This window comes from Moschus berezovskii, chromosome 16, assembly GCF_049115385.1.
Source record: "Moschus berezovskii isolate FMDL1 chromosome 16, NW_MosBer_1.0, whole genome shotgun sequence".
Classification (NCBI taxonomy): domain Eukaryota; kingdom Metazoa; phylum Chordata; class Mammalia; order Artiodactyla; family Moschidae; genus Moschus; species Moschus berezovskii.
In genome coordinates this window covers 65,741,005-65,764,984 of record NC_142475.1, presented here as the reverse complement: position 1 = coordinate 65,764,984, position 23,980 = coordinate 65,741,005, and the positions used below count along the sequence as shown (strand labels likewise).

Genomic DNA, 23,980 nt, shown 5'->3' with positions numbered 1-23,980 from the left:
GTGCTGCTGGTGAAAGGCTGTCCTGGGCTGCTGCTGAGTTCTGTATGTTTCTACATGGCCTGGCCCAGGTTCATAGCCACCTCAGCCCCACTTCTGCCCCCATCGCGAGCTCCCTCTGAACTTGCCACCTGCCCTGGAATCTGTGAGCTTTCAGTGAGAAAGAAAATCCATCCCTCCTGACATCCCTGGGTATGGATAAGGAAGAGTCAATGTTCCATGCCAAGCATATTGTCAAGCGCTGTGAATGTCATGGAGGAGGAAGTTTTAAAAGTGTGATTTCTTCATGTTTACAAAATGAACCAGTGACTCAGATCTATTGTACACATTCACAAGAGCTGTGTCCTAAGCTGATCCCGGTTTTAAAGTCATGTGTCTTCCTTTGCACGTCGGGAGGGTTTTCTAGAAGGTGAAAAGTGGAGGAGGAGGGGCCGGGGGAGCGGAAGGCAGGCTTGGTGACAGGGACTTGGTTCCAGGTGTGTGAGCTCGGGGGCTTTCCCGGGGCTGTGGTGTGGATGGCGTGGTGTGGTGTGGCGTGGATGGTGTGGACGCCCCGGGGCCCTCAGCCCTTGCTCCCGTCCTCCCCATCCTCTCCCTTCTCTTTCTCCATCTCTCTCTACCATTCCCTCTCACTCTCTCTCATTTTTCTTCTTCCTTCCAGTTGGCAGGGATTCCACCACCACCCCCCCAACTCTGGTATGTTTTCTGTTAGGCTAACTTCAGACAAGACCCTGCAAACTGAAAACAGATGTTGAGGTGGTCCAGAGCGTCTGTCTGCGGGTCCATGGCTCTCGGAAGCCCTGATTGGCTCTGCGCGCTCTGCAGGCTGGGGAGCTGGTCTGTGTTTTGGGTGGCTTCGCTGACTTTGCTGCTGACAGGCTTGTTAAGCCTCACTCGATTTGGTCTCTCAGGCTCTGACCTTTTTTGATTTCTTTCATATGGTAATATTCTTTGGGGATTATTCCCTTTTCTTTTTCTGTTCTTTTTTTCTTTTTTAAACATGACTACATTGTGCCACCATAAAGGAGAATTTTTAAATGGATCAAAAATAAACCCTGATATGCTTCATCAGATACATGGGAAAAGGAAAAATAAGCATATTTAATTAATGCCAGATTCCGGGGCATTTCGTAACTACTGTGCTGGATAAATCGTATGGAGGAACGCATCTGATTAGACTCAGGGCCTGCTCTCAGTTAGTAAGACAAATACTTCCCCTTCCCTGTGCTTTATCCCACAGCAGATGTCTTCTGTGCCTCTTACCTTAGGCTCAAATATATCATTTATTTTGAGAAGCTTTACAAAACAAAGTATGATATTGGTGCTGGCTTTACTCTGTTATTAAAGTCTTGCATTCACTAGAAGAATTTCATTCTTGTTTTCTCTAGAGTTTCGAAATTAGAGATGGAAGACATGATGTTATTTAAATTACATTGTGATGGAACAGATAAGTTTGAAATATTGTAACTGTCGTTAGGATAATAAATCTCAAATGTATCAGGGATGAAAATGGTGTCATAGCCCCTGTCTTACCCAAACCTGAAGTGTTGCAGTTTTCAAGTTGAGCAATTATAAATTTTAAAGTTCCCTTTTGAAATATTATGATCTCTAGACTTGGTTTCATAATGTGTTTCAGTTTGACAAATTGAATAAACAAATCCATCCATCTGCATTGCCATCAGCCCTACTTACTTCTTAAATATTACTTGGTCTCATAAAGAGTACTAGATATAAGAAGTGCAAGCGAAGTAATTATTCTTCAAAAGTTAAAAAATGTCCTTGACTCCTCATTTACTAGCAGTTCACACATACAGTAAGGTCACCGGGACACAGTGGACTGCAGTGTTTTGTCCTATTTCCTTTCAGTCTTTTTTCTGGATACCATTTTTTAAGATAAATTAACCATACAACCTATATAGTTTTCATTTCATTTTTTTTCCCACCTCATTTTCTGATGACAAAGATTGCTTTTCATTTCCTTCAGATTTTGAGTGGTGATGTCACAGTTCATGTAAATTCCCAGTCTGTCAAATATCTAGATTTCCCCAGTGTTTCTGTATTATGAAAACTGTTGTACTTGAATGGCACTGTGTGTACACTCTCTCTAAACCTCAGCAAACTTAAGATGATTTACACATTTTTCACAACTGATGATTATCGTACTTTCCTCTGGACACAGAGGATTTGGGGCAAGGGAATAATAGAATCAGAGATGATACAAAGACATAATGTAGAATAGTTTGTTTCTTAGAATACAACCCCTGTCATCTTGCTTTTTGGTAGTTTGCTTTTGCACAGACGGAACAGAGAATGGAGAGTGGAATGACCCAGACAATGTAATGACCCCCTCCCATCCAGGGGGAAAAAAAGGTAATTAGATCAAAGACCAGATCTAAAGATCTAAAATATTTGCCTTCAAAACAGTCTTCTTCACTGTTTTCATCTTATTTTCACAGTCAGTTTATATATATAACAATATTCAAAACATTCTCTTGTTTTGGCAACCAGTCATTTAATGGACATTTATTAAGTTCTTGCACCTTGCCTGGCACCCTGAGGATATGAAGACAAATAAGGCAGAGTTCCTCCCCTCGTGGAATTCACAATCTAGTAGGGAAGATGGAGAAGTAAACAAACGATTTCAACATCTGCAGAGGCGCTCTGGAGGCTAAAGGAGGAATCACCTCTGCTTGGGGGCTTCACAGAGGAAATACTGAAGTTAACTGAGTTTTGAAGGGTGGTCACACACTGCTAGGTGAGGGGCTGGCAGAGGTGCAGAGCAGCCTGGCAACTGCGAGCTACCTGTGATTAGCTTGAAATGGATACGGGGAAAGGGGCTGAGGAGGGAGGTGAATATACTCTGGGCCAAGTAGTGAAAACTCTTGTCGTCTTGCCGAGGAGGCCATGGTTGGTTTTTGTTGTTGTTGTTTGGGTTTGTTTGTGTGTTTGTTTGGCTGTCCTGTGCCTTCATTGCGGTTGCACGGGCTCTCCAGTTGCAGCTCACAAGCTTAACTGTCCCATGGTGTGTGCCATCTTAGTTCCCTGACCAGGGACCAAACCCACGTGGGAGGCCATGGTTTGAAAAGATGACTAGCTAGAGTGTTGATAAAGATTGGGGAGAGACTGAGGCAAGACATAAAGAGCTTTTGCAAAGTTCTAAATAGGAAGTGCTCGGGACTTGAATTAGGACAGCACCAGTGAGCATGAAAAGGAGACATCTCGAGTCAAGATGGTTTATAGACAGTGGTTGGAAGGCATATAGGAATAAGTCCCATTGTACTGTGTTGGGTCCCTGGATGGGTGGTATTTACAACCCTCTGAAATAAGAAAACGTAAGATGAACCCAAATGGGCTTTCTCATCTTCTGATGTTTACTTGCTTCATACTCTTCTGTGGCTCTAAACAGTTGAGAGTTGTAGACCATCTCCATGCTAGCTAATCAGTTTTCCAGTCATGTGATTTTCTAGTTACTTACCCAAAGCAAAGAAATAGAATGTGTGCATTAGACTGTCTGCTTTTGCTTGGAAACTTAGAGATGAGCATCAAACCTTCTCTGTACTTGCATAAGACGTACTGAATGCATGTACTGAATTTGAGGATATTTTCAGTATTTATTGACTTAACATGGATATTATATGACCACATCTCAAAGGATTGGCTTTTTTGTCCCACCAGTAAAATGCCTTGGGTTCTGATTACTTTAAAACGCTCATGTTTCGACATATGACATATTTTGACAGTATTTAAAGGAATGGATGTGGGAATTCCCTGGCTGTCCAGTGGTTAGGACTTGGCACTTCCACAGCAAGGGGCACAGGTTCAATCCCTAGTTGGGGAACTAAGGTCTCACATGCTGCACAGCATGACAAAAAATAAATTACTAAAGAAAGAAATGGGATCAATTTAGTACATGACATCAGCAGAGGACAAAGAATGTGTCTAAAATAACAGTAGATAACAAGTGTATAATAACATGAAAGGGTACATGTAATGAAAATGTCAGCTCTTTTGGAGGATGTAAGCTGAAACTCTTCATCAGTATACTTTCAAGATCTTCAGAGGGGTTTGTTGAAAGAGCCGTGGAAGTGAACATGGCCGGGAAACCTAAGATGTTGCTAGTGCTGGGTCAGCTAATACTCCAGGGCTAATTTAGGTCTCCCTCTGCCCTGGGCATGGGAGGCTCATCCCATTCAGAACTCCAGTTTGAGCAATGTGGTGGTTTCTCTTCGGGTGATTCCTCAGCATATCATTTTTAATGAACAGAGTATATATGTTACTGGTACCCACTCTGTGCTAGCTCCATGCGAATTCTGGGTAATAATATTAATCATCATAACAGTATTTATTGATCACCTGCTCTTTGCCTGACACTCTTCTAAGAACTTTTCACAAGTTAATCCATTTAATCCTCCTACAGCTCTATGAAGGAGGTACAGTTATAAGCTCCATCTCACAGCTGAGAAGATACAAACAAAGAAAGGTAAAGTAACTCGCCCAAGAGCACCCAGCTACTAAAGTAATAGGACCAGATTTCAAACCCAGGCAGGCTGTCCCCAAGCCCACATTCCTAAACACTAATCCTCACTGCCTGAGTGTCCTTACCTCTTCTTATCACACCTCCCTGGAGAGCCTGGCTTAGTCATCACTCTCTCAGGGAGGTTCACCTCGATTCCTCACCCCACCTTGCAAGAGCCTCTAGGTTACTTTTGTACTTCGTACAGAACAGATTTGTTATTTCACTCATTGCACAAAGTGTAAGTATTTGTCTCTCTCACCACACCTGATTTTAACCCTCTTTGTTTCCACTGGCATTTGTGTAGTGTTTGGCACAGAGCAGGTGTTTAAATTCATGCAACTTGCCTTAAGGTGGCTTGACTTGAACACACACAAGTTATCCTCGAGGAGCTTTCAGTCTACCCCGAAAAGAAGTTTCATCCACATAAAATAACTGAATAATGAGGAAGTTTAAGCTCAAAGAGTATGGTGTATACAGTAGGTGTTAAAGGATTTCAAAGAAAAGAGATTGATTGTAGGGATTGGGTTGGGTTGTATTGGGTTTGCTTGGACTGGATCAGGTTGGATTGAGTAGCACTGGATATGTATAGCTTCTTCAAAATATGTAGAATCTGGGATGAGTATAGATTATAACTAGCCAAAGAAGGAAGAATATTGATCAGAATGCTGACCTGAGGCAGGTGTGAGTGAAATGCTCACGTTTAAGGAGGCGGCAGAGTTGTATCAGACAGTGTGGCTGAAAGAGCCTCCTCTTTGACACATGTCAGCTATGAGCTCCTCAGAGAGGCTGACTCCTGGGAGCTTCTTTCCACAATATCTTGTGTGTGCGTAGCCCACATAAGACTGCTTTGCATTGTTTATATCTGTCCTGTGTGACTGAGCTTCCTGAGGGCAAGGATTATTTTTTGCCAATATCAAGCATAGTGCCTGGCACAAAGTAATGATAAAAATAACACCATGTGTGTGCTTAGTTACTCAGTTGTGTCCGACTGTTTGCAACCCCATGGACTGTAGCCCACTAGGCTCCTCTGTCCATGAGGATTCTCCAGGCAAGAATACTGGAGTGGGTAGCCTTTCCCTTCTCCAGGGGATCTTCCCAACCCAGGGATCAAGCCCAGGTCTCCCACGTTGGAGATAGATCCTTTATCATCTGAGCCACCAGGGAAGACAAAAAATAACAATAACAACAACAATTTACAATCATGTAACATTGGTTTATAGTAAAATATAAGTGTATATATATATGATAAATAACATTTATTGGATCCTTATTATGTTCTTTTCATTGTTTTGATTATTAACTCAATCTACCTTTGTTGAATATTTTCCTGTTGAAATTGTGTCTGTTGAATTTTGCTATCCTATGAAGGTTAAAAATCCTAGGAAATTTTTAATTCTGTCTGCCCTATCTGGACATCATCTGCATTTTAATTCTGCAAAAGCCGTTCACAGACAGAAGAGTCTTAGCTCTTAGCCAGCGTCAAAGTTACCAAAACCAGGATTCCCTCAATGGCAGCTTGGCCCAGCCGAAGCACTAGCATTCAGGACAGGCCACTTGTCTCAGGAAGAAACTAAGAAAAGAGCTGAAAAGTGAAAGTGTCAGTTGCTCAGTCATATCTGACTCTTTGAGACCCCATGGACTGTAGCCGCCAGGCTCTTCCGTCCATGGAATTCTCAAGTCAAGAATACTGGAGTGGGTAGCTGTTTCCTTCTCTGGGGGGTCTTCCTGACCAAGTGATTGAACCCCGGTCTCCTACATTGTGGGCAGGTTCTTTACCATCCGAGCCACCCGGGAAGCCCCAAGAACAAAGCTGGACACCCATTAGTAGCAGAGTGTCCAACACACATGCACACACGCGCGCGTGCACACTCCTCAATTCCAAGCCAAAGGGACTGAGCCTGCTGACATACTTCTTTCCATTCAGAGTCTAAGGTATGTCCAGGTTCACAGAGGCAGCCACTCGTAGCCCAAGCTGTGGGTTGCTGGGTGGGAGAAACAAGTCAGGAGTTGGCGCAGACACATATGCAGACGCTGTAACTATAGAGTTTCCAGCTTGGACTCAGTCTTCTTTTGCAGGGTAGGGAGGGGATCTTCCATGTACCAACTCAACCTCTCCAAATATGCCATCCCAGAATAGCGCAAGTAAAATAATCCGGGCAGTCCAATAAGCATTTCAAGCGGGCAGCAAATGTTTGTAGAATATTTGCTACTAACTTTCAGGAGAAAAGTGCTTTTAGAAAAATGTTCAGACTTAATTGAAAAAGCACATAGCAATCAACTTTTATTCCCAGCTGGCATAAAACTGTCTAACTGTCAGCCAAATTTGGGTTGCCTGAAGACAGACAAGTGACTAATACTAGGGCTGTGTGTGGCCAGGCCCAAGTGTATTTTCTGACCACAAAACCATGTCTGGATTCTCCTTTGTAATTACCACACAGCCTACTATAATTGTAATACTTACATTTACTTCCTGCCTTTGACATGGAATTCAGGGTCCGAGGCTGTACCCTGAGCTAGAGTGAGGTCCTCTCTGTTATTTGCCTAAAACCTATGAAATCATCATTGGGTGAAACGTGTGTGTGTGGCCACATCTGTTAAATATGTAAAGTATATCCTTGTGAAAAATACTCCCACTCCTGCCTTGTTGGATGAAGCACTTCACTAATGAGATGTTTATTGAACACCTACCACTGCATGCCAAGGACATTTTGTGCATGCATGCTCAGTCTCCCAGTCGTGTCAAGCTCTTTGTGACCCATAGACTGCAGCCCACCAGGCTCCTCCATCCATGGGATTCTCCAGGCAGGAATACTGGAGTGGGTTGCCATTTCCTTCTCCAGGAGATCTCCCGAACCCAGGGATCAAACCCGTGTCTCCTGAGTCTCCTGCACTGGCTGGCAGATTCTTTACCACTGAGTCACCTGGGAAGCCCAAGGACATTTTAGAATCTGGGAAGGCCTCCTCTGACATCGTAAGCTGAAGAAGACACCCAGGCCTTCTGTACCCCGCCACTCTGTGTGACTGCACAGCACGTCTCTGTAAGTGCGTCTTTCTTGTCTGTCTCCCTCTCTTCTCTATTCCCCCTCCCCTGCTCTTTTCCCAGAACGCAGGTCAGTGAACAAGTCAGTCAAGTCCTTGCTTTCCTGGAAGAGAGCAGGGGAGGGGGAAAGAAGAAGAGAGGGAGACAGATAAGAAAGACGCACTGACAGAGACGTGCTGTCACACAGAGTGGCGGGGTACAGAAGGCCTGGGTGTCTTCTTCACTAGCTCACAATGTCAGAGGAGGCCTCTCCAAAGGGACAGGATTGAAACTGACATTTTAAAATGACGGGAAGAAGGAGGACAAACAATGATCAGGAGGAAGACCACTCCAGGCAGGTTAGTGTAGAAGTCAAAGATGGGAAGGGGCCTGGCATGTTCCAGAAATAGAGACAAGACCAGTGTGACCTGAGCACAGCAGGCAAGAAGGGGACTGGTCCGAGGAGCTGACCATGCAGGCCCCCATGAGAAGCAGGTCGGAGTGGCGGGGTGGGCAGCGGTGTGCGCATGTAGATGGTGGTCCTTGTTGAAGGAGGGCTTCTAGTTAGGAGGCTTCCAAAGAGGTCTGGGCAGGAAGCCATAGTGGTTTGGACTAACATGTAGTAGAAATCACAAGAAAAGGCTCGGCTTTGATTTAGGGAATATAGTTTAGAACCAGTCACCAGAACTTGCCTGCGGTTTGGATGTCAGGAATGAAGGGAGAGGAATCCAGTGATCAAGAATGATTCCAAAGGTTTGGGCTTGGGGAACCACGAGGGGGTTGATGGACATGAGGATCCAGCTGCTCACTGATGGTCACAGCTGGCCAACCATGAACCCCCATCTTGGGGATCCAATCAATGCCCTCACCAAGCCCCTCACCTTGCATCACTGGGGAATATTCGCTGCTGCTGCTAAGTCTCTTCAGTCGTGTCCGACTCTGTGTGACCCCATAGACGGAAGCCCACCAGGCTCCCCCGTCCCTGGGATTCTCCAGGCAAGAACACTGGAGTGGGTTGCCATTTCCTTCTCCAATGTGTGAAAGTGGAAAGTGAAAAGTGAAAGTGAAGTCGCTCAGTCATGTCCGACCCTTAGCGACCCCACGGACTGCAGCCTACCAGGCTCCTCCATCCATGGGATTTTCTAGGCAAGAGTACTGGAGTGGCTTGCCATTGCCTTCTCCAGGGGAATATTCGCAGACCTTTGGAAATCCTTGCTTGTTTACTTCATTACTATTACAGCATTTTTTGTGTCTTCTCCTTTTGGTTTTTATTTTATGACATCAAAAAAATCCCATTCAAGTTACTAAGTCAACCCTGATACATCCCTTGTGGGTGCTCTATAAATGTTAGTTCATACCCAGGTTTCCCTCCTCAGCACTTCATTTGGGTGCCCTGGGCCCGGACATGGATGTCAGGTGTGGGTCTGAGATCTGCCCATCTGATCGGAAGCTAATAGCTGGCACATATGCTTCTGACAACATGCCTTGTTTATGTACATGGAAAACACTGTGACTCATCATCTTGTCTTTCTCTTCTTAATCAGAAAAATTTTTGTGCTCTCTTGAGTAACAAACTGATTTAATCCACTTATTTCTTTATTATAATGCTGACATTTTCTATTTTTGTCCTAAAAATATTGTGGGGCTTCAGTTTTCTTGTCTCTACAGTGGGGATATCAGTAGAGCTGTTGTTCCTGGGTGTTTGGTGAGTATTAAGTGAAATAATGTATATAAAGTGCTGAGCACAGTAGCTGTATGTAGCAGTCAATAAACTTGAGGTATTATTATTAACAAAACAATTATCTGGGGGAGGGAGGGATGGCTTCCAGAACCTGCCCACTGGTTTTAGTATTCCAGTTAACCACACAAAGAAAATAGAGCCATGTGTTGATTTACTAACTCCCTGCATGACTTTGAACAAAACCTGTAATGTCTTTGGATCTCCGTTTTCTCAATTAAATGAGAGAATCCTTATTCTCTCATTTAAAAACCTTATTTGAGGTTCAAAATTAAACCTCAATTTAAAAACTTTTGTGATTCTAGTAGACGATCTCTATTTTTTCTCTCCAATCTTCCTTTCAGTGGGCTTATCAAAAAGTGTCTTTTTGTGTAGATCAGTATGTGTGTATGTGTGTTAGTTGCTCGGTCATGTCCAACTCTTTGCCGACCCTGTGGACTGTAGCCTGCCAGGCTCCTCTGTCTATGGAATTCTCCAGGCAAGAATACAGGAGTGGGTTGCCATTCCCTTCTCCAGGGGATCTTCCCAAACCAGGGATCAAACCCGGTCTCCTGTGTGGCCGGCAGATTCTTTACCGTCTGAGATTAGTGTGCTGCTGCTGCTAAGTCGCTCAGTCGTGTCCAACTCTTAGCGACCCCATGAACTGCAGCCTATCAGGCTCCTCTGTCCATGGGATTTTCCAGGCAAGAGTAACGGAGTGGGTCGCCATTGCCTTCTCCAAAAAAGTGATACTTATTGCCAGATGTGACCTTTTGTTCAGCACATTGTAGAATCCCAACGTTGATATCATTTTCTATAAATACAGATTTCGGGTGAGGAAATGTTCTAGCTCAAGAGAAGTTTAGCTCTTGAGGCTCTTTCTCTTTTTAGACTCTCAGTTCATGGGCTATTACTCACTGTTGGCGTTCTTCCGCAGCCTCACTTTGTCACCTTCTTCTTTCACGATCACTGCTGTTGATAGCCACCTACAGCTTCTGAGTTCCCTGCTCAGCCTTCCCTGGTGGTTGGTATTGCATCTGAGTTGTGCTTTCTTGCTTCCTCTACCTTTTGAAATTTAAAAATAGAAAGAAAAAGAGAACCTGTAGTCTTTCACATTGTCTGAACTCTGTGATTCACCCAACATATTTTCTGGTGAGTTCCACAGTATAACATCTATAGTCAGAAATGTGCTGTCCGCTCAGAATAAGCCCTGTAAGAAATGGACAAAGAGGTGCTTTTATTTTGACTGTCAAATGCATAATCTGAAAGGGAATCCAGCAGCCCCCAGAGGAGGCTTTGTGAAGTAAATCGAAGAATCAGAACAGCTCCCAATCCTGCCCCTTGACTTTTCTTCTTACCTTCCCAGCTTTCTTGAGACAACCTGAAGAATCACTGGGTCGATAATAGGCCTCTTTTAAGAGTCTGACTCTTGTGCTCTTAATACTAATGATAGGTCCTGGGAAGCACAGAAACCCTTCATAGATCTAAGGAAAGTTATTTCAGAAGCCCCAGCTCATATCACAGCAAGCATACTAAACTTTGGCAACCTCACATTCAATATAATTTTATTGCTGGCAATATTTTTGAACATATTTTTATCCATTCAGTTTTGGTTTGGAAAAAGTTTGGCTCCAAATTAAGTGATTTAGCCTATAATTGGCTATTAATTTCTCAGCAGTTATCTCCACGTACTTGGGAGTTATTAAATTAATACCGAAATCCAGCCTACATATTGCTTCCAAATGAAATATTTTTGATGACCAAATCAACTGTTAATGAAGTTAACCCAACATTACATTTTGTAGACCTTTAAAACTGATAATTTCAGTTTTTTTAGTAATCCTGTTTTGAAGCCAATACGTGGTTTTCAAGGTCTCAGACATTTTTATAACCCCTTGAAAAGCTGAGAGGCGCCAGGCATTGTACCTTAACCACCAATGGTTAAAAGAGAATGTTCCGTCCAGGAAGTCCTAAGCTCCAAGGGCATCCCTCTTGCCTTCTTCAAGGAGTAAGAGCTGTTTGGGGGACCTCTCTCTAGGAAAATAACAGCTGGCGTATAAATAGCACTAGTCACTAAAGCAAAGAGAAACCCCCAGCAGAAAAACCAGAGTAACTGGGGGCAGAATGCCTGAATTTCAGCCATAAGTTCACTAGGTGACTTTGAACAGGTGCTTTGCAGCCTCTCCTGTCCCCAGGGGTGCTTTTCCAGCAGACACTTTATCTGGCAGAAGGGGAAGCCCAGGGCCCGCAGTTCTAGGAACTAAAAGTTGTGTGGAACCATCTCAGCTTAAGAAAAGGATTTCCCTCACACATTAAAAGCAAGGCATTTTTTAATGTCTGTATTATTTTCCCAGAATGAAAGGAGGAAAGGAAGGGAGAAAGGAGAAAAGGAGGAAGAAGGACTGCACTGTCACACTTGTGTTTAAAACACTACTGATCTTTGCTTTCTGTGCAAAATGACAAGTTCCCTTCTCCAAAAATAAAGGCTTTCATGTGAGATTCTGTCAGTACCCCCATTCAAATGTCATGTAGTCACCTAGTTTCCCTTGGTGAAGGGCAAGGACCATGAAAAGTACATACATTTCAGAATCAAATACATTACATTCAAAGCCAACCCTACCACGCGTTCGCTTAGCAGTTCCCAAAGTGTCGGCCATGAGCCCTTTGGGTACTCAGGGAACCTTTCAGGGTACCCATGAGGTCAACACTATCTTCATAATAATACTAAGATGTCATGTGCCCTTTTCACCCTCTTTCTTTTCATAAGTGAATTTTCCCAAGGCTGCATGATGCAATATCATGACAGGCTAGATGCATACACAAATATCAAAGCCCAACTGCCTTCTATTAAGTCACAAATTAATGATATTTTCAAAAATATCTGTAACTTTTTTTGCCCTGGAAAATATAATTATTTTTAATTTTTTTAGATATCATTTATGTTAGCTTGTCATGTGGATATTATTTTTAAATGAATTAATAAATATATATGTTAAAATTCCTCAGTCTTAATAATGTCTAACATGGCAAATCTTGATAAACATAACCCATATTTTAAAAGTGTATTGGCATCCTCAATAATTTCTAAAAGTACAGAAGGGTTCTAAGCTCAAAATTTGAGAATCCTTGTACTATCCAACAGTAATTACCATTTATTGAATGTGTCTTTGTGCCAGGAGCTGTGCAGAGGACATGGAATTCTTCACCTCTTAATCTTTGCAATAAAGTTATAAAGTAGAGAAGTTAAAAAACAAAGACCTTGCTAGCCCGAGGTCTCACAGCTGGAAGTGACAGAGATAATCAAGTCCTTCTGACTCCAAAGCCACATTCCTGATGACTGAACAGTCCTCCCCCACAGAATCATTCTCGGTGACTCTGAAAAAGTTATTTCACTGCTCCAAGTTTATTTCCTTACCAAACATGGGCAGAGCCCCACCTCCCCCTGCAGAAGAGTTAATATGCATCCCAGTGCCTAGCACAGGGGTGCACACCAAAGAGACCCCGAAAATCTGTCAGCCTCCTTCCTCCCACCCCTCCCTGTCCTTGGCACATTAGAGCAACAAGACTCACCAGCTTCCCTTTTCCCCTCTAGATGGTCTTCAATCGGACAGAGAGTCTGACAGCACAGAAGGAGTTGATGAAGATATGATTGTGACTCAAAGTCAGACCAACTTCATCTGCCCCATTACACAGGTACTGTAAGCAGTTTGCTTCGTGGAGGCAAAAAGGTCCCATTTGCTTTCTGACTTTATTTCCTGTCTGGAGTTGACGAGGGAGGAAAGGAAAGTGGTGAGGGTCCAGGAGGAGACCTGGGAAAGAGTTTGCAGTCCATGATGTCCTTAGGGATCTACGAGTATATTCCTGCCCCATTGGCCAGGTGCCATTGAGGCCTCTGGTCTCCCTGCATCCTCTGCCCTGAGAGTTACGTAGAGCCACGAGATGGGGAGGTTAAACCTCGGAAGCCCCAGGTCTAGGCGACAGCCGTACCAAATAATTTGTGACTTGAAGAAGTTACTGGAAGCTGGTCATCATCATTCCTGAAAGTCTAATGTCTTCTTGATTACAGATGGAAATGAAGAAACCAGTGAAAAATAAAGTGTGTGGCCACACCTATGACGAGGAAGCTGTTGTTCGCATGATTGAGTCCAAGCACAAGCGAAAGAAAAAGGCCTGGTGAGTTGCTGCAGGAAGGGAAGTGGCCCTTCCCAGGGGTGGTCAGTCCCAGGTGGTGTGTTTATGCTGGAGGGAAAGCTTCTTTAACCTCCCCTGAAGTCCATTCACCCGGAGGGATAGTGTAAACATAGAAGCCAGTTTTCAGGAAACACAACACATGAGGGGAAAAATTAGTAATCTATTCGGGAAGAAGCTGAAGGAGCTTCAAACACACCTTCAAAATACAAGAAAAGGGAGTTGGATGTAATTCTCATCATTAGATAACAGGAATTTTTATAAATTTGTGTGTGCTATGCGTGCTAAGTCGCTTCAGTCATGTCCGACTCTTTGTGACCCTATGGGCCTCAGCGTGCCAGGCTCCTCTGTCCTTGGGGTTATCCAGGCAAGAATACTGGAGTGGGTTGCCATGCCCTCCTCCAGAGGATCTTCCCGACCCTAGGATTGACCCCACGTCTCTTATATCTCCTGCATTGGCAGGCGGGTTCTTTACCACCAGCACCACTTGGAAAGCCCTGTGTGTGCTATAGCCTGAAAGAAATAAAGAACTGTGATGTGGAGAGATTTCTTTTCCCCTTTCTATATGTCCTAACTCCAATAAGAAGGAATGGTTTAAAAAAATTTTTTTTTGGATTCTGCAATACAGATAGTTTGTTTAAAAAAGTATTAAGTTATCATTCTAAGAATTCATATCCACTGGTCTTTTTTTTTTTTTTGGCTGTGCCTCATGGCTTGTGGGATCTTAGTTCCCAGACCCCGTGCCACCTGCTGTGGAAGTGTGATGTCTTAACCACTAGACCACCAGAGTTTCTGTTGGTCTTGATGATCAAGATTTGATTGTCTGGGAAAAACTTTCATATCTTTAATTACATAAATAACTTTGCAAACAGTTTAAGTAAATTCATGAATGACTTCAATGAGAAATTTTCTTTTTAATTGGAATGTTTAAAGAATCTTTTACATATGTGTATATATATATATATATATTTTAACCCCTTACACACACACACACACACGAATCTTTTACATATGTGTATATATATTTTTTTACACACACACACACACCGCCCCCACCCCCGCCCCGTCCCTGCAATGACATGGAAGCCTGAGTTGGCTAGCCTGGCTTTGACTTGGTTGGCATTTTTTGCGCTCTTATCACAGCTCTGTTGAAGGAATGGAATTGCAGGTGTGACCAGTTCTCAATGGACCTTTGATAACAGTCCCTTTGATGTGTGACTTTGCTTCTCCATCATCCAGAAATTTGCTGTTCCAGACCTAAACTGGAATTCCCCACCACTCCTCATCTGGGTGTGGACTTAGAGATAGGGCATTTGCGACTGTAGATATCTTAATGGTTATTCAGTCAAGTAATTTGCCCTATTTATTCTCGAAAACCTGCCTAATGGTTGCAAAATCGAGATTGTCTGAGTACATTTTTGTCTGTTTTGAGTTTCCACCTTACAATTGAGACGTCCCATTTCCCTCGGGAACCTTCCATTTTCCCTCTGAGTGTAATTTTCTTTGTTTTTGGTCATCTAAGCCTTCTGTGTCTCCTTTTTTTTTTCTATGTTTATTCTCTGAAAAGCAAAATTTTAATTTGTTAACATAACTGCTAAGAATAGGCCTTCCCAGATAGTTCTATTTCACAGCTCTTCTTCCTTAAAGTTTGTGATATTCTCCTCAAGCCAGATTTGGAAGGGACAGGTACTGAAAACAAAGCACATTTCTCCCAAGTCCCAGGAGGGGTGGGAGCGACTCCAGAACAGACTTGCACTGAAACACATCTTCTTGATTACATACTTTGACTTTCTAATGTCCTTTGAATTTTCTGAATTGTAAATGACGTTTGGAAGCTCTTGAGTAACACCCAGCGTTTAGAAAGTGTGGGTATTTTTTTGCCATACTTTTCTATAAGTTGGATGCAGATTGCATGAACACCGCAGATTCTCATAGCTTAGTAATACAGTGAAGTCCAAGTGGAGGACATCTGGGAGGTTTACAGCAAAGGTAGTACTTTTGCTAGGCCTTGAAAAATGAAAAGGATTTCAGAGAAAAGTGAAGAAGAGTCTATCCAGCCAAGAGGCTCGCCACATTCAGAGTCTGTTCCACTTGGGGAATAGTGGATACAGGTGCAATTATTGTTTGTTAGAGGGTGATGGGAAGGATGCTCTGGGCTCTAGTAAGAGGGGAGTGGTGTGTGTAAATTCCCTCTGTTCTGTACTCATCGCAGAGGACGTTAAATGTTATGATTTCATTAGTTTCCTCATCTATAAATTGACGGTCAGAGCTGTAAATTGCCTCCGTGGTATGTTTGAAACTTGAATAAGATATACAGAAAGCACTGAAAGCACCTGTCATGTGGTAAGTAAACATTATCCTGTCCTCCTCATCTTTCTTGCCATCATTGTTCTGTAGGGTTTTGAGGGAATATGTGAGTCAACCTGGGTTTTAGGAAGTTACGCCAGTAGCAATTTAAGGGATGGATGAACAAAGGCCTGAGGTGAAGACGTCAATGAGGATGCTATGGTAGTAGTTAAGTTATAGATCATGAGAGCTGGGATTGAGACCAGAGTCATAGGTGGAAGGGCATTGAGGAGAAGATGATTGTGGAGGTACGATGGACAGAAAACTGAAAGCTGGAGGGAACAAGTGGAAGAATGATTGACATGCCTAAACAGGGTGTCTAGAAGGATGGTGATGTCATTAGCCAATGGAGAGTGTGTAAGAGGAACGCATTTAGGAAGGATGATGAGGGGGTCATGCTAAGTTTGAGGTCCCTAGCAATACAGCCGTTTGGAAGTATCCAGGAGGTGCAGAAAATGTGGGTGTTTGACCTCGGGAGAAGCTCTGAGTGAGATGTTGATTGACAGGTTATTGATACAGAAGAGTCAGACCCACACATCTGCCAGGTGCAGCTCTGGACCAGTTGTGACAGGCAACCGAGAGCCCCCAAGGATGGGACCTTGGCCTGGCTCTGAGCAACGTGAAGCCAGGATGCAGCTTTGCTCTGCTTACTGTGTTCCCAGAGCACCTGATGGGGACCCACAAAAAAAAGCATTCTGCCATTCTGAAAGGGCAGTCAGAGGAAGAAGATTCCAACAAAGCAGCCTGAGACATAGCTGGGAGAGAGTGGAAGAGAGACTAGAGAGTTGAGCTTCGCAGGAGCCAGTGGCTGTGGGGGGGAGTTGACAGGGCCTTGAGGATGAGCTGCACTGCATTTGGCAGCAGGTTGGAACCCAGGGCCTCTTCCAAACCTAGCCCAGAGGTTCCTGATGAAGTATGGATTACTGTCATCTCCCAGGATGCATGTTTGGGCGATGAGCATGTCTGGGCTCCCTTTGTTTAAAAATGTCCATGACACACCCAGTTTGAGAGATCTCAGTTTCTCAGTTCTTCCTCCTTGTTGGTAACTCTGATTTGTTAGACAGGAGTTCCAGGTACACTGTGTTACTAGCACTGACTCCCTTTTACTGTCCATGAGGTCTCTTGACACATCTCTTTGCATGGGCTTAAGTCAGAATAAAACGGCTGAGACTTTAACCCTAACTAAATTCTGTTAATTAAAATGATTTCCTAAAGCAGATCTCTGAATAATCAAGTCTGTTTATTATCTTACTAATAAAACTGCCTTATGATTTCCACATGAATAAGATACTTCCAGTTATCCATAGTCATTTCTTTGCTTTCTGGTTTAAAGAACAGAGACTGTATCAGCAAACAGTCACATTTAAGAGTGTGGAGAGGACAGTTAGGTTCAGAAATGTGTCGTTGAATAGCAGAACTCCAGCAATGTGCTTAGAGGTCCTGTTTAACCATGAACCAACCATTGACCTCTCAGAGTCTCAGTTTCCTCATCTGTAAAATGAAAAGAGCAACATCTCACAGTATTTCAGGATCAAAGGAACAGTGGGGAACTCCAGTCTAGGTCTGCACCAGCAAATTTCTTGGCAGTGGAGAAGCAAACCACTTAGAAGAAAGCTCTTTTTTGGCCTACAGAGCGCTAAACAAATAGCAGCCGGGTTACTGAGGTCGAGACTGCTCATGTTTGTATTACTTACCTCACTGCTCAGTGACACATCATTTCAGACGCAGAGGATGTAGGCTCGAGTTACCCTCTGGGTTTAGGTATGATGAGAATCCATCCTGCTCAGATTTCCAGACCTGCTTTCTAGAGCTGGGTGGACCCTGGAATGCTTGGGCCCAAATCCAGGAGCTCGTAAGACCCAGAATCCTGTACGTTTGTGCTAATGCTGAAGCCAAGGTTCCCCACAGCCTCTGGGACCTCTGAGACCCAGGTCCCTTTGTTCAGTAGACACACGCTTGCCCGCTGCTGCGCTGGAATGTTCTGCCCTGTCAGTGACCTGAGTTCAGGACCCAGCGTCTCCTCCCAGGCCTGTAGGCTTGTCTCCTGCACAGTGATGACGCGAGGGCTTAAGACTGGTGTGGCCACACCTATTCTAGCTTACCAGGATATCGTGGGTATGAATGCACTAATGCTTATAGAGTGTTCTTTCACCAGAGGAGGCGCGCCTTAATTCAGTATCATGCCATTATGAACCTTGTCTTTTCCTCTTCAGTTTAGAAACTGGTGTGTGTTTATTTGAGATGGGGTGAGAAACAAGGTTCTCCTGCATCAACCTCTCCTCCAAGAAGCCTTCCCAGAACCCTCATTCTTGCCACACAAAGTGCCCTGTCCCCATGCTCCCACGGCACCTCTGCATTGTGGCGTGTTGGCCTCCCACCAGCACTGTAGGTGGGGCTGGCTCTCCTCCGCAAATAGTGTCCTAGAGCAGGAACCGGCTTACTGAGCACCTGAGTGAACTCCTGGACCCTTGTCACACGGCGTCCTGCTCATTTCTCGTGACAGCCCTGTGTGCTCCACCTTGTTAGAGGAAGAACCTGAGGCCCATTCCTGATATCACTTGCCCAGAGTGTCACCACCAGGAGGCTGGAGCCCAGCTCTCAGTTACTTGAGCCTATATTTGTGTCTCTAGGCCGTCTGGCTCCCCTCGAGAGGGTTTTTGGGTTAATGCCTCTGTCCCCCGAGTTAATCCCCTAAGTGAGCTCAGACCTCTTTGTCTGACACGGGTAGCCCTGGGATGATGTGCAGCCGGCTCTGCAGCTGAGCGGTGTGGTTAATCCCATCACACATTCTCAGAATGCTCTCATTTACTGACTAAAACCACTGATGTCATCAGGAAGTTCTCCCCACCTCACTCTCCACTTCCCTAAAACAGCTTATTCACTGTCTGGCTATTGGTGTTAAAGACTTTGTCCTGGGGAGGGGAGGTGGCGGGTGGGGGGGCAGGGGGACTCCAGCCAGGCAGGGCAGTCAGAGCACATGATCAGATGAGTTGATAAGCATCAGCTTGAGGGTCATCTCAGCCACTGAGTTCAAGCTGCATCTCCATGTCACAGAAGGTCAAGTGGTGAGAAACGCCTTTTCCAAAGTCAGGAAAGCGTCTTTTCATAATCTCAGCTTATTGACTTTCATACTGAAAGAAAAAACTCACTCTGAGACCTCAGGGTGTTTTAAACCAGTGTAAAGCTCTTCTCAAGCACCTCCAAGCCACCCCCTGATACAAAGCCAAGTCATCATACCTGGTCCAGTCACCCCCATCCTCTTTCCCATGGTCACCTTTCTAGCCTCACATTCTAACACAAGTACCTGACCATACAGGACACATTTCAGTAAATATAAATATTGTTAGCAAGCATATTATTCATTACATTGATTCATGCTCTTCTCATAGAAAGGTGCCTTGGTCCAAAACTCAAGACCAAGAAAAAGTTTCTCTTCTGTGTTACACGGTTGAGCTCTCTACTGCTGGACAGATTAGACCTCGCATGGTCAGCTTTCTTCCCCTTCTGGTTTATAGCTTTTGTCTTGTTTTTGTTATTTTTGATCTGTGCTTTTTGGAGGGTTGTCTCAGATCACTGGGCCAGAGCTCTGTGTGGGGCAGGAATCTGTATTTGCATTTTACGCTGGATGCTTCAAACCCTTCATAGGGCCACTCACATAAGAGGGTCAAATGAGTGCACGAATGCGCACGTCTGTGTCGGAGGTATGCGAGCTACAGGCAGTGAAGGGAATGAACGCTACTGAGCACTGTGTTGCCTGGAGCCCTGTGAAGCTGGGATTCTGTGCCTTCTGTAAATCTGAGGATGCAGAGACTCCAAAAGTCAAAGCAAGCTGCCAGTGGTCTCATAACAAGTGAGTAGGCGGTGGAGACCTAGGTCGGCTTTGACTTCAAAACCGGGCACTCTACTCTACCCAAGTCTGGTTCATGTTGAGAAGAAATCAGGTGACTTCATCCAGCCCACTGCCTTCAGAGGAGACCACATCTAAACAGAACCATGACTCACCCACTGATTTCTTCAGCCGCAACTCTCCCCGAGTCTCCATCGGCCCACTCAGCCTCTCCACTGAGAGGACTGGTGGGCACTTCAGAGAGAATATGTAGCAGCCAGGACTCCTGCCTGCCTCCATCCCAACCTAGTTTTCCAGTTGTTTCCGTGGAGATAAAGGGTACCTCCAAGGCCCTTCAGCTCGGGCCAAACTCTGAACAAAGCTCAGCTCTTTGTTTACCCTCCACACTGGGTCTGTCAGCAAGCCCCCTGGGTTCTACTTCCGGCTGTATCCGGAAGCTGCACCCTCATCCAAGCTGCCCTTACTCTCCCGGCTGCTGCGTGGCCCCCTCAGTTCCTGCTTCCTCTCTGCCTGTGTCCACATTAAACAGCCAGAGTCATGTTTTCTAAATGTAAGCTAAATTTCATCCCTCCCCTATCTCAACCCCTCCAGGGTTTTCATATTTAAAATCCAAAGTCCCACGCACTTCCAGTCAAATCTCCAAATGCCCTCCCTCTTGCCCTGGGCATTCCACCCACATTGACCTTGCTCTTATACCAAGCAGCTGCCTCCTCAACTTCTACACATGCCGCTGCCCCAGCCCCGGCCACATGCAGCCTTTGTTCTATTAATAGATAAGCCCTCCCTAGCGAGCCATGCCTGACCCCTGCTAGATAAGCCCCTCGGCTCACACTCTCTCCCTTGACCCTGCTTTTTTAGCCATTGTGGCACTTAAAGACGCTATACAGCAGGTTAGCAATGGTTTCTCTCCCCCACTGGAAAGTGAGTGCCGTGAAGTGGGCATTGCCCCCAGTGCTGGACAGACCCTGGCTCAGGTGGGCACTCGGTGAACTAGTGAATGAGGGCACATCAGTCCTGATTTTTGCCCCCTTTTTGGTAAAATGTCCGCACTTAAATACTACTCAGCCATAAAAAAAGAATGAAATTTTGCCATTTGTGGCAACATGGATGGACTTGGAGGGTAATTCTGCTAAGTGAAATTAGTGAGAGAAAGACAAACACTGTATGATATCATGGAATCTAAAAATAGAACAAATTAGTGAATAAAAAAGGAAGCAAACTCACAGAGAGGACAGACCAGTGGTTACCAATTGTGGGGGCTGGCATGATAGGGATTGGAGGAAAAAAGGCAGGGGGGAGGGGTTATTATAGGATAATGAGAAATCATCTGTGTGAAACTTTTGACAATTGTAAAACCCTATGGAATTGAAAGAATTTTTCATTCATTTTTTTTTTTTAAGTGTGCTCTTAACATTCTTGCACGGAGAGAAGCTGATTCTGAAGGTGTAAAGGTGAAGCGGCCTGACTTGATTTTCTCATCTCTCACAGTTGCCCGAAAATCGGCTGTAGCCAAATAGACATGAAAATGTCGGACCTTATCCAGGATGAGGCGCTGAGAAGAGCGATTGAGAGCCACAACAAGAAGAGACGGCGCCAGTCCAACTAGGAAACCCCCCTGCCTGCAGGGGACTCCGCAGCCTACCTCCTACCCCAGCCATCCATAGAGAGTGATGCTTGTCAAAGCACTTCGACTGGCTGCATTGCATACTTTGGGGTAAATTTGAAGGTTTTAGTGTATTTGAAAGCATTTTTCTATGCTCCAATAAACATTCAAATCTGTTATATTGTTTATTTTTAAGTGTTCTGTAATTTTAAATTCTGTGTGTGTCGTGTGTGTGTGCCTTCCGAGGTATAGGCAGGGTGGTGGTGGGCTTCTCTGTTTCTCATCCTTCAGACTGTTTTTTATTATAGTTTTAACAAACAAGCAACCAAACAAAAAAATATATATTTTTTGCAAGGGATGTTTGAAATGGAAACACATAAAAACACCCCAATTGCAAGTATTTTCTATCATGATAGTAAAGAATAGCATGAAGGTATAAAGCAAAGCCAGTTTCCTTATTTTACTTTGTGTATTGACAGTTCCAAATATGTAAATGCTCTTATTTGACATTCTGATGAGCAAGGACTGCTCCAGTAGCTGGCTTATCAGTGTGATGATAAGTGATGCCATAATGGAAATGTTGCTGCAGCCTTCTGAGAGCCTAAAGCGTTGTCGGAAGCAGCCACATCCTGGCTGTTCTCTGCCTTGCTCCGTGGCTTTCATAAGTGCCTTTGGCCCTCTGGGCCTGGGGGTCTTCAACCACAAAATAAAGATGTTAAATAAGGTGTTCTCTGCCATCCCTTCAGCCCTGAAAGTCTGTAGACTTATGACCAGCAGGGTCTTTAAGTTGAGTATCATTGATTATATTCTATTTATATGAAAAGGGCTAATCTATTCATAGTGGAGGGACAGGGAAACCTGGCATGCTGCAGTCCATGGGGTCCCAAAGAGTCAGACGCGACTTGGCAACTGAACAACAACAGCAGCCTTTTATCAACTAGAATAATCAATGAAACCCTACGAAGCATGCCCCGACTAGAAAACCCAGAAGAGCTAACAATGGCTAGCATTTATTGAGCACATACTGTGTACCAGGTACTATTTCAAGCACTTCACATATATGAAAATATTAACTCATAATTGTCTCAGCCTGATGAGAGAGATATAGTTATTATTCCCACTTATTTTACAAATGAGTAAAATGAGGCACAGAAATGAAGTGGCCTGTGGAAAATCATAGTACGTGACTGAGCTGGAATGGTTCAGTCATCTGGGTCCAGAGTCTGGATTGTTGGGGGATTTTTTTCCCTCTTAATTTATCGGCTGTGCTGAGTCTTCGTTTCTGGCTTTTCTCTAGTTGCAGTGAGTAGGGGCTGCTCTCTCATTATGGCTTCTCTTGCAGAGCGCAGGCTTACGCTCTAGCGCAAGTTGTGGCACATGGGCTTAGTTGCTCCACAGTATGTGGGATTTTCCTAGATCAGGGATCGAACCCGCATCTCCTGAATTGGCTGGTGGATTCTTTACCACTGAGCTTCCAGAAGCTCAGAATTCTTAATCACATCCTCTCCTCCTCCCTATTGATTTATTTAGGTTCTAAAAATATACTCCAAGTCTGCATTTAAAAATGAAAACTTTTAAAACTAAAAAGAAAAAATAAAAATGAAACTTTTGTAAATAAACAAGATACATGCATTTGTGAAAACAAAAATTACTAAATGCAGGTAATAACTGAATTTGACATCTAATAGGCAGTAATGGCCATGAAATAATAACATATGTTTGAATTTCAAAGCATAGTCTAAAATGGCAGAATTAATTTTGGAAACACTCATGGAATTCAGAAAGGAGTATGACATTCAGTTGTCTACAAACTAAGTAATTTTGAGTTTCTTAGATGCTTTATCTGAATCAGACTTCCTGAGGAAATGATGATGTTTCAGCCAGAACAAACATACTTCTCGTGGAATGTGGTTCTTTTGTGAAATAATTTGTTTCCTAAACAGATAGAGACAAGCATGAAATGTTTGCCTAAGGTTCAATTTGCATTTTCCCCAACTCTTTCTAAAGAGAATTCCAGAAAATTGGTGTAGACATTTATACCAGTTAGAAAAATGCAAACACCATTCTGCTGTGGAAGAGTATTTGTATCCTGTAACATTTTTTCCTTCTTTATTCTTCAGAAACATATATACTTGTCCAGCCAATTAACAAATTTGAAGTTTTGTATATAAAACTTATTTTTATCTTTCACCACTTGGTTGTCATGATCAATCTGGTATATTTGTTAAATTTCCTTTATAAGAATTTTCCCCAAAAGTGAAGCCTTTTCTTCAAATGAGATTTTATTGGTCTTATTGAGAAACCCAATAAAATACAAAAAGTGAAAGGGGAGCAAACAGATGGTGGGGGTTCCATCCCTTTTTCCTAGAAGACCCAAGTCTTTTTTTTTTTTTTTTTTTTTACTGCTGTATTTATTTTTGGCTATTCTGAGTCTTTGTGGCTGCCTTTTTTTCTTTCTTTTTTGTATGTTTTGGCCACACTGCCAAGCAAATAGGATCTTAATTCCCAGACCATGGATTGAACCGGTGCCCCTTGTATTGGAAGTGTGGAGTCTTAGGGAAGTCCCAGGAGCCCCAGCCTAATCTGAGATCACCCAAGAGCCCATGAGTAGCATTTGAAAACTGCACCAGACATTGTAGCAAAATCATTTCATATATGACTGGTTTAGGACTTGGACAATTGTGTGAACATGGCATTTTAAAAAAGTGCTAGTTCCTTTAAGAAATTTCCAGTTGAGTAAGTTTAAA

General features: G+C 43.8%; 1 protein-coding gene across 13 annotated transcripts in view; it reads left to right on the top strand.

The window, feature by feature from the left end:
* NSMCE2 (NSE2 SUMO ligase component of SMC5/6 complex) overlaps window positions 1-21,410 on the top strand; it is a 242,248-nt gene extending 220,838 nt beyond the window's left edge. For all 13 annotated transcript variants that reach the window (XM_088844891.1, XM_088844887.1, XM_088844886.1 and 10 more), the window contains 3 exons: window positions 12,842-12,942; window positions 13,316-13,422; window positions 21,119-21,410. In XM_088844891.1, the coding sequence (XP_088701017.1) occupies window positions 12,842-12,942; window positions 13,316-13,422; window positions 21,119-21,236 (326 nt within the window). In that variant the 3' untranslated portion in view covers window positions 21,237-21,410. The remainder of the gene's footprint in view (window positions 1-12,841; window positions 12,943-13,315; window positions 13,423-21,118) is intronic.
* Window positions 21,411-23,980: the final 2,570 nt, after the last annotated feature.